The sequence below is a fragment of the Chlorocebus sabaeus genome, chromosome 21 (assembly GCF_047675955.1).
Source record: "Chlorocebus sabaeus isolate Y175 chromosome 21, mChlSab1.0.hap1, whole genome shotgun sequence".
Classification (NCBI taxonomy): Eukaryota; Metazoa; Chordata; class Mammalia; order Primates; family Cercopithecidae; genus Chlorocebus; species Chlorocebus sabaeus.
In genome coordinates, this window is record NC_132924.1 from 112928918 (window position 1) to 112946710 (window position 17793).

General features: G+C 42.4%; 1 protein-coding gene across 3 annotated transcripts in view; it reads left to right on the forward strand.

The window, feature by feature from the left end:
- Positions 1-17793, forward strand: part of TBXAS1 (thromboxane A synthase 1) — a 191395-nt gene that overhangs the window by 27195 nt on the left and 146407 nt on the right. For all 3 annotated transcript variants that reach the window (XM_037991158.2, XM_037991157.2, XM_007983129.3), the window contains exon 2: positions 16802-16895. In XM_037991158.2, the coding sequence (XP_037847086.1) occupies positions 16802-16895 (94 nt within the window). The remainder of the gene's footprint in view (positions 1-16801; positions 16896-17793) is intronic.

Below are 17793 nucleotides of genomic sequence, written 5' to 3' on the forward strand. Positions count from 1 at the left end.
CATCCTGCTCATTGGCTTTCAAGTGGCCTTAGGGGTGTTACTATTGTTTGTATGTTTGTCTCCTCCAAAAATCACATTGAAATTTAATCCCCGATGTGGCAGTGTTGAGAGGTGAGGCTTGTAAGAGGTAACTGGATCATGAGGGCAGAGCTATCATAAATGGACTCTGTGCAGAGTCCCCACCAGCAAGAAGGCTCTCACCAGATGCAACCCCTCAACCTTGGACTTCTCAGCTTCCATAACTGTAAGAAATAAATTCTTTTTCTTTACAAATTATCTAGGTTCGGGTATTGTGTTATAAGCAACAGAAAACAAACTAAGACAGGTATCAAAGTCCTTTTAAAGATGGCTGTGTAGCTGGGATCAGACCAACACAGCAATGTGTTCAAACTCCCATTCTAAACACACAGGACCCGGGGCTCTGACTTGGCCTGATAGTCTTGAGTTGAAGCCTGAAGTGTGACTGGATGTCAGGCGTGGGCTGCCCTGGGGCTTTGGGAAGTAGTGAGAGGCATGAGGTGAAGGTCAAGCAGAGTAGGGGGTGTCAGGAGGCTGGGGAGGCTTGAGCTGCCAGGTGAAGTTGGCCTCATGAAAGACAATTTGGGATCAGAATGTCAGCCAGAGCTTCTAAGCTGCAGCCTAGAAAGACTGATTCAGCAGTTCTAGCAGGAAGTGGGAGGTTTTGTCATCCCAGAAGCCATATCTGGAGCAAGGGGAAGTACTAAGACCACAGGGTAGCATTTGGAACCATACAGTGGGACTAACTTCCTCTGACACAGGCAACGACACACTGAACTTGTGGTCAACCAGAGCCCCCAGATCCTTTTCTGTGAACTCCAATGAAGCCAGGTCTCATTCTTCCTGAACTTGAGAAGTTTAGAAAACATCTATTCTGCCTTCACTACCCTCCATTTTCATGAAAATAAAGCGAGTAAAAAAAGCAAGTCTGAGCGCTTTGAAACATTAATTAAAGGCACCACAGTTTCCTTATTTAACTGAGGGTTGCTACCTCATCTGGGATTATTAGCAAAGCAGAGAGCCTTTGTTGTGCTTGACAAAGTGATTAATTCAGACTCTAGGTGAATTTTGGCTTTCTCAACATCTTTTGATGTGCTAAGATCCCCCAATGAGGACAACGTCATCAATTACTTAAATAAGCCATTACCTTGAGATCACAATTATCGGGGAGGCCCAGTCTACTAACTGGTGGACAGAGAGACAGAAATGGACTACAGGATTGTGGCTTCAACCCTTACTTGTTCTAGGAGCAGCGAGAGTCCTTTAAAATGTTTTGTGGCAATGCTCCTGCTGATCTGGGGTGATCGAGTTATTTTTCTACCAGGCAAAATGAAGCCTAAGTGACCTGTGTCTCTAGAACCAAGAACCCGCCTGTGATTCCATTGACTTGGCGTTATCATGGGCCAGGACACAGAACTCAGAACTGGGGGATGAGTCTGTCAACAGAAGAGGAATGAGGTTCATAAAACTGGAAAGGAGAGTGTTTTATTTCTCATAAAGGGTTGCAGCCTTCAGAGTGGCCATTCTGACAGGCTAGGAAGATACTTTGATGGAGGGGAAAAGGGAATGGGAATTTATGCAGAGGCCAAATATATTCGAGGAGGCCAAATATACATATTCAATAAGCTATAGGAGTCGTCATGAATATTTATGAAAGGAGAAACATGTGCATGCGCAATTGCGCTTCCTCAGGAAGGCATGCGCCTTCCTGAGTCCCATGTAGAAAAAATGGCGGCCTTACCATAATCTGAGGGTGGAGTTTTCGACCCTCTGACTTCAAAAGGTGAAGCAGAGGACAGGAAAACCCTCACTGTGCATCCTCCATGCAATGGCCAGAATCACTCCATAGTCGGTGGTCTCTTACCAGGCAAAAGAAAGCGGCAGCATCAGGCGGCGGGTTGATGTCAGAGGTGGAGGCTTTTGAGATCAGACGCGTTCAGGGCGATATGGTGTAAACGCCAATGGAGGGTTTGAAAAGGCCGCTTTCTGTTTAGCCCTTAGGGAAGAAAGCGTAATCATGGCTAGTGAGGGAGGGGTAGAAGGAGTGTGTCTGACCCCCCATCCCATCATGGCCAAAAGAACTCAGTTTTCAAGTTTCCTCTGGGGACCCCTTGGTCAAGAGATGGTCCGTTCAGTCAGTTGGGGGTTTAGGATTTTGTTTTTCGTTTACAAGTTCTAGAAGCAAACATCCTACTCAAGAGGCAAATTCTCTAGCCCCTGGAAGCTGTCCTTGGGCTTCCGTGGGACGCTACATCTGGGCTTACTGTCCCCTGACACATAAGGAATTCAAAGACCAGATACAAGAGGCAGCTTTGTACATTTTAAAATATATAGTCATATAATCTTCTATTTAAATAGATTTATCTTTATACATTTAACTAAGCCATTACCCTTTTTTTTTTTTTTCCTCTCCATCCTAGAAAAGAGTTTTTGGGGGAAGGTTTTATGCTGCGTGGATATATGTCATTGGTTTTTCTGGTGAAAGGTGGAGCACCTTTGTCTGGTTAAATTTAGTCAAATAACCAATACTTAAAACAAACAAAAGCCACCCCTGAAGTGCTTCATAAATATCAGTCACTTCAAGAGTTTTATGATGTACATCAATTGCTTTGTTCTATTTTTACAATAGAAACACAGGTTGTGTGTGTGTTCAGATGGTGGCACTACCATTTGCTGTGCCTTCATCATTCTTCTCATTAATTCTCACTGGGACAGAAGGGCAAGACACTTTCCCAGGATCAGAATCCTGGGATTGGCTGGCTGGATTTTCTTTTCTTAGTTTTTTTTTTCTTTAAAGAGGCAGGGTCTCTTTCTGTCACCCAAGCTGGAGTGCAGTGTGATCATAGCTTACTGCAGCCTCTACCTCCTGGGCTCAAGTGATCCTCCTGCCTCAGCCTTCCAAATAGGTGGGTCTACAGGCATGAACCACCACACCTGGCAATTAAAAAAATTTTTTTTTGGCAGAGGTAGGGTCTTGTTATATTGCCCAGGCTGGCCTTGAACTCTTGGCCTCAAGCAATCCTCCTGCCTTGGCCTCCCAAAACACTGGGATTTGGGAGCCACCACACCTGGCGTTGGACTGAATTTTCTTGGGGTGGGATGGGCACTTTAAAGTACACTTGAGAAAGTAGAACATACTCCATTTTAAGGCAGTTTCTTTGCACTGCTTCCTCCCACACATCAACCCCATGCTCGCTCTTCCCCATGGCCTCCAGGTGAGCCATCTGTTCCAAGGCAGCAACCTTTCCAGTGTCTTCACCTGCTATGGCACGACAACATGGCTCTCATTTATTGTGCCAGCTTTGACACCTCTGTTCTCAGTTTAATGATTGCTCTGGGGATAGGACCTTCTTGGAGGGCCCTGCTTTGTTTTAGTTTTTTTCCAGATTAACTTTGAGGGACATAAGAAGCGGAGACCATTTACTATTTTTTAAGGCTCAACAAATATCCAATAGTCAGACAGAAGAGTGATCAAAATAGAAAGCATGTATTTAAACTGGCACTGACAAGTGACAGGGGATGCCTCGTAGCCACAAGGATCATAATGTAAATGCTTAATTAACAGTTTGTCAGTAGCCGTTGAATGTCTGTCTGGTCTACTAGGCTATTAGTGCCACAGGGCCAGGGCATATAGGCATGGTCCCTGCAGCATCCTGGTACCCGGAACTCAGCACTCCCCCAGCACCAAGTTCGGTATCTGTTCTCTGGCCGTGGTTTTAAACTATCAGCTGAGCCCAAGCAGCCTAGCAGACCACATTTTGATTGTGTCTTCCTTGGACCATCCTTGAGAGTCATGTCTTCTTGGCAATGTCCCATAGACTGTGAGTGGTGAGTGAGATCACTTTAGAAGGTACATGGACTTTAAAAATCTTTCATTATAAAGCATTTATTTATTTTATTTATTATTATTATTTTATTTTGAGAAGGAGTTTTGCTCTCGTTGCCCAGGCTGGAGTACAATGGCATGGTCTCGGCTCACCACAACCTCCGCCTCCTGGGTTCAAGAGACTCACCTGCCTCAGCCTCCTGAGTAGCTGGGATTGTAGGCATGTGCCACCATGCCCAGCTAATTTGGTATTTTTAGTAGAGATGGGGTTTCTCCATGTTGGTCAGGCTGGTCTTGAACTCCCAACCTCAGGTGATCTGCTTGCCTCCGTCTCCCAAAATGCTGGGATTACAGGTATGAGCCGCTATGCCCAGCCCAAAGCATTCATTTTTTATCATCAGTTTTTAATTTATGTAAGTGATACTGATTTTCACATATGATCATGACATAAAATTTCCTTTTAAAATGAATTCATTTCAGTTTATCTAAAAGAAATTGGGAAGTAAGTAATAGTACAGGCAACTTGCAGATATAGCCAAAATTATAAAGGTGTTATACTAATAACTGAATTCAGAAGATTAAGGCCTTAATACTCATTGAGACTTATGGACTCAATTGACTTTCTTGCCCTGAAAGGTTAGGATAAAAATGGAGAAGTTAGTTAACTCTCTGAAATACAATAACAATCAATTAGATACCTTTTTAAAGGAATTGCAATATTTTCTTTATAAAACATATCTTTGGCCAGGTGTGGTGGCTCACACCTGTAATCCCAGCACTTTGGGAGGCCGAGGTGGGTGGATCACTTGATGTTAGGAGTTCAAGACCAGCCTGGCCAACATGGTAAAACTCTGCCTCTACTAAAAATACAAAAATTAGCTGGGCACAATGGTGCATGCCTGTAGTCCTAGCTACCCAGGAGGCTGAGGCATGAGTATGGCTTGAACCTGGGAGATGGAGGCTGCAGTGAACTGAGATCGTGCCACTGCACTCCAGCCTGGACAAGAGAGCAAGACTCTGTCTCAAAAACAACAACAACAAAACTAAAAAACATGTATTCTTGGCTGTTTCAGGGGTGGGGCTACCAAAGCCCAGTTAAGTGCTGCCCAAGGCAGAGGCTGGGTGCTGGTGAGCTCTAGGCTGGCCTTCCCCACTCCACCCCTGGCAACTGTACCATGTACTATTCAGTTCTGTAGAAATGGGAAGCTCAGGGTCACTCACAGTCCCCACCCCAGACACTTCTTCTTTTCAGGCACATTTCAAAACAAAATCAGGATCTATATACAAGATAAGTTGGCGTAGTAGTTGAATATTGGCCCCCTAAAATGTCCACATCCTAGCCTCTGGAACTTGTGAATGCAACCTTGGATGGCAAAAGTGATTTTGAAGATGTGATTAAGTTGAAGGTCATGAAATGGGGTAAGTATTCTGAATTGTTTGGGTGGGCCCCAAATGTAATCACGAGGTCCTTATAAAAAGGACACAGGAGTCGTCAGAGCGAGAGAAGGCAGTGTGAGGACTGGAAGCAGAGCTGGACGGTTATGACCATGAGCCAGGGAGACAAGGAGTGGACACCCCCTACCGTCTCCAGAAGGAGCCAGCCCTGCGGACACCTTGCCTGTAGACCAGCGAGGTTGATTTTGGACTTCTGGCCTCCAGAGCTGTCAAAGAATAAATTTGTGTTGTTTTAAATCCCTCAGCTTGTGGCTACTTGTTACAACAGAAATGGAAAACTAATACAGTTGGGAAATATAACTTCACCTAAAAATATTCCTTCACAGCCGGGCGTGGTGGCTCACGCCTGTAATCCCAGCACTTTGGGAGGGTGAGGCGGGCCAATCACCTGAGGTCAGAAGTTCGAGACCAACCTGGTCAATATGGTGAAACCCCATCTCTACTAAAAATACAAAAAATACGTGGGCATGGTGGCACATGCCTGTAATCCCAGCTACTCAGGAGGCTGAGGCAGGAGAATTGCTTAAACGAAGGTTGCAGTGAGCTGAGATCGTGCCATTGTACTCCAGCCTGGGCAACAAGAGCGAAACTCTGTCTCAAAAACAAACAAACAAACAAAAACTCTTCACTTCTGACAGGATTTTGCATATTGATCTATTATGTAAGACACTTACTATACATATAAACAGGGTCTCGCTCTGTTGCCCAGGCTGGAGTGCAGTGGTGCGATCATAGCTCACTGTAACTGTGAACTCCTGGGCTCAAGCGGTCCTCCTGCCTCAGTCTCCCAAGTAGCTAGTACTACAGGCATGCACCCCCACACCTGGCTAATTAATTTTTTTTGTGGAATTTTTTTTTTTTTTAGCATCTCACTTTGTTGCCCAGGTTGGTCTGAACTCCTGACCTCAAGTGATCCTTGGCCTCCCAAAGTGCTAGGATTACAGGAGTGAGCCACTGTGCCTGGCCCGTTTAAAATAATTCTAATGGCAAAGGATTCAATTAACAAGTCTCAAAATCGATGTAAGTTTTGCACAGGCATTCACATGGCTGAAGTACCAAACATGGTATCATGAATTAAGTGCGTAACATCTGACAACGGTGACACATTTTATTGTTGTGTTATTGTGAACTCATGGATTCAAAATATATTTGATGTGTTTTGATCCGTTGCAATTATTATTTTATTGAGCAAATTGTCCACATATCAGTCTTGCTGGCCTGAAGTCAAGTTGTCAGGCAGGCTGGTTCCTTCTGGGGGATCCAAGGGAATATTGGTTTCTTGCCTCCTTTGTTCACGGTTGCTTCACTCTAATCTCTGCTTGCAGGCATCATGTTGCCCAAAGTAAATGAGTTGATGATGTATAATCCTCTAACTGGGAGGGACAGCCATGTCTTAACCCATTATGCAATCTGCTGTGTCTCAAGTGTTTCTGACTTGAGGAGTTGGTGGATTGTGATTGCAATGGTGATGTAGATATGATTGGGAGACAACAGATTTAGAGGGAAAATTAAGATCAGATTTAGATTAAGTGTAAAATGCCAAACAGATAGTCAAAGCATCCATCAAGTTGGAAGTTGGATAATGAGGACTGGAGCTGGGAGCTAGAGTTAAAGATGTGGAATTATTGACTTATAGATGATATTGAAGTGATGGGAGTCAACATAACGAAAGGAACCAGCAAAGATGGGGAGGAGCAGTCTTTGAGGTAGGAGGAGTGGTGTCATGGAAACAGGGAAGAGGGTGCTTCAGGAAGGAGGAATGTTCATCTCTATCAAAATCCTACTGAGGGATCAGTAAAGAAATCATGGGATTGATAAGATCAAAATCATCAATGATCTTGATAAGGGCAGCACCAGGGAAGTTGTGGGTACAGAAGCTTAGTTGGAGTGGGTGGAGGAGAAACTAAGGGCACAGAAGGGGAGAAAGCCATCTAGACAATGCTTTCAAGGAGTCTTACTGGGAAGCAATGAAGAAAAATAAAGTAATGGCCGAATCCAAGGAGTTTGCCTTTTGTCCTTTAAGATGGAAGAGACTAGAATATGGATGCTGATAGGAATGATCCAGTCGAAATGGAGAAATCAATGCAACAGAAAGGAACAATAATTGAGAATAATGAGTAAGGACAAGGACCAAAACTATCAAGATTGGCTTTAGATAGGTAAAGACTCTCTCCCTCTCTCTCTCTTTCTCATCACGATCATTGGTTCATTAGTATCTGTTATTAATACACTTTTGGTTTCTAAGCAACCTGCCTTTGTTCTCAGTATATTGTCTGCATGTTCTCATGTGGTGGTTTATCCACAAAGTCTTAGCCTAGAGGACAGGAAGGGACAGTAAGTAGGGTTAGTGAATAACGGCACTTGTCTGAAATGTGGCTGACCTCGTTTTCACTCTGACTCAATTGCTTAGCAGCACCTTGGGTACATTATTTACCTCTCTAAGCTTTTATTTCCTAAACAGTAATATAAGAATAGTATTTCTTTCTATCCTTATATGATTATTGGAGGGCTTGTACAAGACAGTATATAAAAAGTACTAAGCGTAGTGTCTGAGACACAGAAAACTAAAAACCATTGTAAATTATAATAATAGTAACGATTGTGTAACTCTTGTATGTCAATATACATGTATAATATATTTTTCTTGTGCAGTGACAAAGTTATTGTCAGGCTAATGACTGCAATGACTATATCTTTGTGATACCTACATTATTGGTGAAAGAACTAAACACCAGCCAGATATTTATGTATTTACTGAGTAGTCTTCTATTTTTTTTCCAGAGGGGCAAAGGTTATAAGCGGTCCCTTTTTCTAGGCCTTAGGCAACAAATTATAATGGCTGTCATTCATAAATCTTGTATATGGGGCTGCACAGAACTGAAAAAACAATAGGAAGGCCTTGTAACTCGAACATATCTGTTCTTCTGAGGTTTGCATGTGTGCATCTTACAGCACATTAATATTCAGAAGTTTCCTATTGGAATGCAACTATCACACAATAAAACCACAGCATTAAAAAATGTATGGAATGCAGCTAAAGAACTACTTAGAGGAAGATTTATAGCTTTAAATGCATTCATTGAAAACAAGTGAACTAAACTATTAACTTAAGAAGTTAAAAGAAAACAACAAGAAGGAACAAAGTGTCAGCCGCCCCCCAAAATAGAAGGAAGTCTACAATCAAAATATGAGCATAAATCAATGAACTAGAAAACAACAAAAATCAGAAATGATCAACAAAGAAAAGGTTGGTGCTTTGAAAAGATAAATAAAAATAGATAAACCCATAGCACGACTAATCAAGAACAACTTTTCCAGGCAGACTAGGAGTAGGAGGAAATATCTTCAACCCAATGAAGGATATCTATGAAAACTCTAAAGAAAACCTCACACTTAATTTTGAAACATTAGCTGCATTTCTGCAGAGTCAAGAACAAGAAAAGGATGCTTACTCTTCCTGCTTCCTTTTTGTACTAGAGATTTTAGCCAATGTAATAAGAAAAGAAAATGAGAAGTCAGACAAAAGGATTAAAGAGAACGGACTGATATTATTTGCATAAAACATAATTATCAGCATAGGAAATCAAAGAAATTCCACATGTAAACCAATAAAACTAATCAGAAAGTTCAGAAGGATCATTGATTACAACACTGGCATTAAAAAAAAAGGTGCTCCTATAAATGAGCAACACCAATAACAAATGTATGTAAATAGCAAGAAGATACTCTTCTGTGCACAAAATCATAAGTGTTACTGAAGGACAGAGAGAATAAAATCAACAGAGAGATACAACACATTCATAGATGAGACAAATTGATGCTGTAATAATGTTGGTATGTTCTAAATTAATGTATAAATGTAATGCAGTTCCAAAAAAATCCAAATAACATTTTTTCATCAAATTGGACTAATTCTAAAACTAATAAGAAAACGTAAGTTATAAAAATGTATTTTATGGTAAAAGGAATTTGAGTAAGAGAAAAAAAGACCAAAAAAGAGAATAAAAAGAAGTAATCTATAAAAAAAGAGGAAAAAACTGTGTTTTAGAGTTATAATAATTAAAATAGTGAAGCATTAGCATAAGCTAGATAAATGAATCAGAATAGATCCAAGCCCCTGTACTACTAAGGAGCACAATAGAAGTGACATTATAAATCAGTGGGAAAAAGGGAGCAGTGCAGCAGGCACACTGTCCCTTTGCCAACCCCTTGGAGGGATGTAATTGGCTGTGGGACAGGATTATTTTACCAGGGTCCCACTGAAATCCCAATTCTGTTGAGCCACCTCTCATTGTAGGATCTGGCTCAACACACCCTCTGATGACTGATTTGGCTTCTCAAGTACCTGGAAAGGAGGTACTCTAAGAAGGAGATGTCTGATTCTTATTGTTTGGAAAAAAATACTCACCATTATAAATTTGTAAATGAACAGTCTTGTTTGCAGGTTGTATTTTAGGAGCTAGCCTAGCTACTACTGACATGTGAGTGAGTGTGTATCAGATGATTTCCAGCCCTGAGGGCAAACTGAGATCGAGGTCTTCAGGGAATGGAGAGGGGGCTGAACATGAGGATGAGGATGCCAGGGTGGACATGAGATGCTAAAAGGGAAACAGAAGATCTCATGCGTAAAGTCTGTATTGCACCATTCTCCCACTCCCACCCCCACCCCCCGCCCAGGAACATCTGCCTTGAGGCATGATTTAAGTAGTTTCAATCCTTACAGTTTCTCTGGTTGTGGGTGTGGGTGAGAAATGGGACAAGGATAAAGGGAATGGAATTTACAGTCAACTAACAAGGCTGTGGTTAGCTATTAGCTAAGTCAGTGAAAACTATTCAGATTTATCTGCTTATCTTCCTCTTCACACCCAGATATGTGCATGAAGTCAGCTTGCAGTCACCTATCAATGATTGCTCATTTTCCAACTAATTTTTTAATCAGTTAGTGCAGCACAATTCTGCCTGCCACCTAGATAAACCATACTGTGGGAATGAGAAGGAGGGAGAAGGAGGAGGAGGAGGAGGAGGAGGAGGAGGAGGAGGAGGAGGAGGAGGAGGAGAGGAAATAAGGAAGGAAGGAAGGAAGGAAATAAGGAAGGAAGGAGAGAGGGAGGGAGGGAAGGAGGGAGGGAGGGAGGGAAGGAGGGAAGGAAGGAAGGGAGAGAGGGAAGGAAGGAAAGGAGGGAAGGAGGAAAGGAAGTTTTTAATAATGTCAAAGTTGGGAAATATTTTTGAGAATGAGAAAGAAATGATAGGAAAATGTGTTTTCTCTCTCTAGTAAGGAAATGCAGCCATCAAAATACATTGATGTAGCTACCAAATTAGAAAAAAGTTTTATGAGAGCATTTGGTGCAAAGGATACACTGACAGTAGGACTAGCTGGGACAAACTTTATGGAAAATAATTATATATTACATACCAGTGTTTAAAACCAGTGACTCATGGATCTCAGGTCAAGAAAATCTTCATGCACAAAGTGTGGGAAAACCTCAATTCACAGAAATGCTAACTGTAGCAGCATAACTCAAAGTAGCTAAAATATAGAAAACACCCTAAGTATTTGACAATAAGAATGGCTTAGTAAATTATAATATGCCTGTAAGAGCATTCTTAAGCAGCCATAAAAATGATATTTATAAAGGATTAATAACATGGAGATGTTTTTCCTTACGTTAAATGAAAAAGGCAGAAATCTGGATAAACAGAAAGAGAAATAAGCCAGGCACAGTGGCTCTTGCCAATAATCAAGGCACTTTGGGAGGCTGAGGCAGGCAGATCACTTGAGCCCAGGAGTTTGAGACCAGCCTGGGCAACACAGTGAGACCCTGTTTCTAAAAAAAAAAAAAAAAAATTAGCCACATGTGGTTGCACACACCTGTAGTCCTAGCTACTTGGGAGGCTGTGGTGGGAGGATCACTTGAGCCTGAGAGGTAGAGGCTGCAGGGAACTGAAATCACACCACTGCACTCCAGCCTGGGCAACAGAGTGAGATTGCTAAAAAAAAAAAAAAAAAAAAAAAAAAAGAAAGAAAAAAAATAGAAATATAGGAAAAATATAGAGAGAGAATGTAATAGCAAACATAAAAAATACACAGAGTACAAAAACCGAGAGAGTGACAATAGAAAGAGAGTAGGCTTTCTCCCTGACAGTTCTAGCTTTTGTGTTCAAATTTCTGTGAAGCACTTCAAAATGTGTCTCGGAAAGCCAGCAAACCTCACACTCTGCTTCCATTTCTTAACAAAATCTTTTGAAAAGGCATCAATTTAAGGATCTATTTCTAATAAAGCTTCTGATGTGGCCATGATGTGTAATGGAATTGCTGGCAAAGCCCACGAGGGCCATGCACGTTGAAACCATAGAGTAACCATGACAAAGGGCTTCTCTTCTCCAAAGTGCAGGACAGTGAGTAACCTGGCACCGCTGGGCTTCACCTGTTCTTGGAGCATCACAATTTTTACCCCCGGAGAAGCGCTGTTTGCCAAGGGAACCTTTCACCGTTTCAAATACATCAGCTGAAGTTTTTGAAAGCAGTGCACCAAGTAGGAATTCTTTGGTAGTGACAGTGAGGATGTAATGACCGAACGGAGGCCCTGGCTATACCTTTCTCCCGCACAATTCAGGAGAAGCCAATTCCTGGAGGAAGGTAATTTCTGTTTTCTTTTGTTCCAAGCCTCAATCAGTTTGACCATCTCCTTAATATGTGATTCATCAAAATACCCCCAATTTATCAGGAGTGGCTTCTTTGGCTAAACAATGGGCTAAGCACCCGTGTTGAATCCATCAAGAGAAGGTTTTAGGCTGGGTGCAGTGGTTCACGCCTGTAATCCCCACACTTTGGAAGACCAAGACAGGAGAATCACCTGAGGTCAGGAGTTCAAGACCAGCCTGTCCAACATGGTGAAACTCTGTCTCTACTAAAAATACAAAAATTAGCCTGGCATGGTGGTGGGCGCCTGTAATCCTGGCTACTCGGGAGGCTGAGGCAGGGGAATCGCTTGAGCCCAGGAAGAGGAGGTTGCAGTGAACTGAGATTGTGCCACTGCACTCCAGCCTGGGTGGACTGGAGTGAGACTCTGCCTCAAAAATAAATAATAAATAAACAAATAAAGAGAAGGCCAAGGAAGATAAAATACAGGAAATTTTCCAGCCTTTACAAATTGAACCTGATTTTGGAAATGATCCAATGGCCTGATTTATTTTGAGACTGGACAGTAAGTTGTGCTGCTGGCACTGCAGTATTTGTGTCCTGTAGCATTTAACGACCTCTATCGTTGTGAAAATAAAACCAAAAGATGCTGTCTGAAGCTATATATACTTTACGTTGCCATTTTCCGACTTAAGTATCCTTGATGTAAACAATGACAGGTGTCCATAACCATAATTGTGGGATACATTTGCATTGATTCACATCAAAGGAAACCCATTGTAAACATCAGAACATGGTGACTGCCTAATCATTGCATATTACCTGCTTTACACAGTAGCATCCCTGGCCACCTGCACTTTTTAAATTGGCACAGGACTTAATGACACAATTTGGCGTAAAAGGATTTCTTTTTTACAATGACAATTTTTAAAGTAACAGGAAGATATTTAAAAACAACTTTTCATTGACCCTGTAAGACTCACTCATAGGGGTCCCTAGTGTACCACTTACCTAGGGCTGCCATATCAAAGTACTACAAACTGAGTGGCTGAAAACTCCAGAATTTATTTATTTATTTATTTATTTATTTATTTCTTTATTCATTTCTTTGAGATGGGGTTTTGCTCTGTCACCCAGGCTGGAGTGTACTGGCACAAAAATGGCTCACTGCAGCCTCAAACTCCTGGGCTCAAGTGATCCTCCTATCCCAGCCTTCCAAGTAGCTGGGACTATAGGTGTGCGCCACCACACCTGGCTAATTTTTTTTTTTTTTTTTTTTTTTTGAGACGGGGTCTTGCTTCATCATCCTGGCTGGAGTGCAGTGACACAATCTTGGCTCACTACAACTTCCACTTCCTGGGTTCAAGCAATTCTTATGCCTCAACCTCTTGAGTAGCTGGGATTACAAGCACGCACTACCATGCCCGGTAAATTTTTGTTTTTTGTTTTTTTTTTTAGTAGAGATGAGGTTTTGCCATGTTGGCCAGGCTGATCTCAAACTCCTGACCTCAAGTGATTGACCTGCCTCGGCTTCCCAAAGTGCTGGGATTACAGGCATGAGCCACCACAACCAGGCTCACTCAGCTAATTTTTTTATGCTTTGTAGAGATGAGGGTCTTGCTGTGTTGCCCTGGCTGGTCTCAAACTCCTGGGCTCAAACAATTGTCCTACCATGGCCTTCCAAAGTGCTAGTTTTATAGGCATGGGCCACCACACCTAGACCACCAGAAATGTATTGTTTCACAGTTCTGGTCCAGAAGCCTGAAATTGAGGTGTCTACAGGGCTATGTTCCCTAGGAAATCTATAGGGCAGAATCCTTCCTTGCCTCTTCCTAGTTTCTAGTGGTTTGCTGATTATCTTTGACATACCTTGGCTTGCAGTGGCCTGACACCTCTCCCTGCTTTCATAGTCACTCGGCACTTTCCTGTGAATCTCTGTCTTCACATGGCCATCTTCTCATAAGGACACCAGTCATACTGGATTGAGGGGCCTCTGTACTTCAGTATGACTTTATTTTATTTATTTATTTTTTTGAGACAGAGTCTCACTCTGTCGCCCAGGCTGGAGTGCAGTGGTGCAATCTTGGCTCACTGCAACCTCCTCCTTCCAGGTTCGAGATTCTCTTACCTTAGCCTCCTGAGTTGCTAGGATTACAAGCATGCAACACTACACCTGGTTAATTTTTTGCATTTTTAGTGAGATGGGGTTTCACCATGTTGGCCTGGCTGGTCTTGAGCTCCTGGCCTCAAGTGATCTGCCTGCCTCAGCCTCCCAAAGTGCTGGGATTACAGGCGTCAGCTGCCATGCCCAGCCTATATGACTTCATCTTAACCAATTACATTTGCAGTGACCCTATTTCCAAGTAAGGTCACAGTCTGAGATTAGGACTTCTGAAGGTTAGAACTTCAACTTACCTTTTTGATGGTGATATAATTCAACCCACTACACCTGGGGTTCATGGATTTTGGGTTAAGAACGTGTTGAGACAGTCTGAGGGCAGCCGGGGGACCCTGAGACCAGAGGGTATGAAACAAGAGTACAGAGAAGGAAGTGGTAGCGAGACAAATGGAACCCATTTTGCTATTTCGCCCATAAATTTGGTGGCAATGATCTCTCCCTGCAGATTTGGGTGCAGGGACTTGAGTTACTGATGGCAATATTTGGCCAGTTTCCAGCTGAAGATGCTCAAGTTCCAGATTTGAGTTGAGGCTACAAAGGGAAGTTTGTGGTGGTGTCCAGGACACTCTCTGCTGACGCCATATGTTTGAAAATGTCTGAATTTTGTGCATAGACACACTAGCAGTATTTTCATAAGTGGAGTTACATAATTAGGGCATGGACTTGCATAATAATTAGCATGTGTAATTAGGCACAGACTTCTTGTCCTTTAGACAATCAAGACATCTAATTACAAAATTAAGATGTAATTATGTGGTCCAAGGTCTACATCTTTTTTTCTACCCATTAGAGATTACATTTAGAAAATAATTCAAAAAAAGTTGATGAAGAAATGAACATAGACAATTGATTTGAGGATGTTAAAGAAAGTGGTAAGTGGGCTGGTAAGTTGCCTTTGGTCCTTCCTCTCAGTTGTAAGGGGAATTATTTAAAACATTATAGTCCACTTGAAAGAATAACTTTTACCAACTGTGCTGTCAACCTTTGGTACTCACACTAATGAAGAGGAGTGTTGGTATGACTAATCCATGGCGTTCACGCGTGGCTCTTGAGTGTGGTTTGTAATCACACTTGAACATGGACCTAAATGTGATGTACTGGGAATTCATTCAAACCTATTAATGGAACCATCCGGTGGAAATCTTAGGACAGCTTGGGATAGAGGACATCCTGCCTTCCTGTTCTGCCCTGATTCTCCTTTGTGACCACTTTAAAAATCGACTCATTGGCCAGGTGTAGTGGCTTATGCCTTTAATCCCAGCACTTTGGGAGGCCAAGGCAGAAGGATCGCTTGAGGCCAGGAGTTAAGACCAACCAGGGCAATATAGAGAGACCCTGTCTCTACAAAGAATCTGAAATACTAGTTGAGAGTGGTGGCACATACCTGTAGTCCCAGCTACTTGGGAGGTTGAGGCAGGAGAATCACTTGAGCCCAGGAGTTTTAGGCTGCAGTGAGCCTCCACTGCACTCCAGCCTGGGTGACAGAAAGAGACCCTGTCTCTAAAGAAATAAATAGCACACTGTTCAGAATAATGCAAACCAGCGCTTAAGCTGTGTTTCCTTTCCCTGAATATTTGAGTATTTTTATTTTAAGTACTCCTTATTGACTGCAGGTGGGAAAGATCAAAGACTACAGCAAATACTCTGTCCTTTGAAAAAGAGTGATTCTTATAGCAGTAATAGTTGAGTTTTAAGACACACAGAAAGCTAGATTGTACTGATAGTCTCCATGTTTTTCCTTGCCCTTAAATTGTGATTTGACTGATCTCTGCGTGATGCTAAACAACCAGTTTGACTCATTAATTTTGCTGAACTAACTGAACTTTTGACCTAATTGGCTGCTGGTTAGGGATCAGAGCCATATGTGCAGGTTTTTCTAAGCCAGTTCTGACTTTAACTGTGTTATCCCTCTGTTCCTATAAACTGTTGAAATACCGTAGTAATTTCCCATGTTTTGACAGCCACACGCTCTTCTCAGACTGCCGCTTTCTCCTGGAAAGTGGCGCAGAAATCTGTCGGACCACGCTTCCTGATTTTTGGTTAAGAAAATATGCTTCCCATATGGTTGCAGGCCGAGAAAACAAAGACTTAAAGAGGTTGTAAGCATTTGGTGATAGGTCTTCTCCTCATGGCGCCTTCCCTCCGTTCCTATTTTTCATATTCTCTATAAGGCCAGAGAATGTGGTGAGGGACAAATTATGTGGGTGGCAGGGAGGGGTTAGTCTTGACCATGAAAATACCCACATTTTCACAGGGAGCTTTTGCCATTCTTAGTTGTTTTTTTTTTGTTTTTTTTTTTACCTTGCCTTCTGAGCAATTGCTCATGATAGATTTAGAGGCAAAGGAAAGAACTGGAGAGAGGGGCATTTTTAAAACAATTTATTAAGAGGAATTCTAGATCAGAGATGGGCAGTTGGACTACATCGTCTCTAAGGCATCTCCGGCTCAGAGGTTTCAGGATTCCTTGATTTCCAGCCAGTCACTCAACAGGAGGTTGACTGGACTCCTATTCTACTCACTCAACTCTGGGCCTCTAATTTTTCATTTCTTAAATGTGGTGACTGGAAACCTATTCTTTTGCCTTTACTTCCAGAGATCTCAGTACTTCCAGTTCCTAACAGAGCCTAAAGCATGAATGCAACTTCATCTCTCAGCTTTTGAAATCTGCTTTTCCCTCCAGGTACTCCACATCAGCATTCTCAAGACTGGAGAAGTTAGGCCTCAGACATCCCAAGCCTTCTCCTTTTATTGGAAATTTGATGTTTTTCCGCCAGGTAAGAGCTGTCTTCCATTGGCTTCCATCATAAAATATGCTAAGGGCCAGGCGTGGTGGCTCATGCCTGTAATCCCAGCACTTTGGGAGACCGAGGCGTGTGAATCGCCTGAGGTCAGGAGTTTGAGACCAGTCTGACCAACATGGTGAAACCCCATCTCTACTAAATAAAAAAAATTAGCTGGGCCTGGTGGCACATGCCTGTAATCCCAGCTACCTGGGAGGCTGAGGCAGGAGAATCACTTGAACCCGGGAGGTGGAGGTTGCAATGAGCCGAGATTGCCCCATTGTACTTTAGCCTAGGCAACAAGAGCGAAAATCCATCTCAAAAAATAAAATAAAATAAAATAAAATAAAATAAAATATGCTGAGCCCGGGACAGGCTTTCTGCATGAAATGTTGGTCTTGTCCAAGTCCCCACACCTTGAGTGGTAAAGGTATTCTGTGATGCCATGATCCCTCCTCTACTAATATGAATTTTTATGTGACAGCAAGAATCTATCTCTTATCACTATCAATATGTATTGAGTCCTGTCATCCATTCACTTACCCATTTCCCCCAAATACCATGTATTGCTTGTCTAAATACAGAGACCCTAGAGTGTAGAAGAAGAGATTACTTGTAGCCTGAAGTGCACCGTCAAATGATGGCGTGCAACACCAGATGAGATACATCCTAGCACTAGATAGGGTAGTATAGACGGTAGCTGTGGTCTTCTGTCAGAGAAGAGGGTGATCTGTCAGGGCTACAATCATCCTAGGGAACTTCCTGAAGAAGGAGGTCCTTCAGGGGCTGTGGACATAGAGACGAGGATACATGCACCAGGTGGGCGGCACCATATATGTGAGTGCACCAACATAAGAATGACAGCTCAGGTTGACCAGCAGCCTGGACTAAC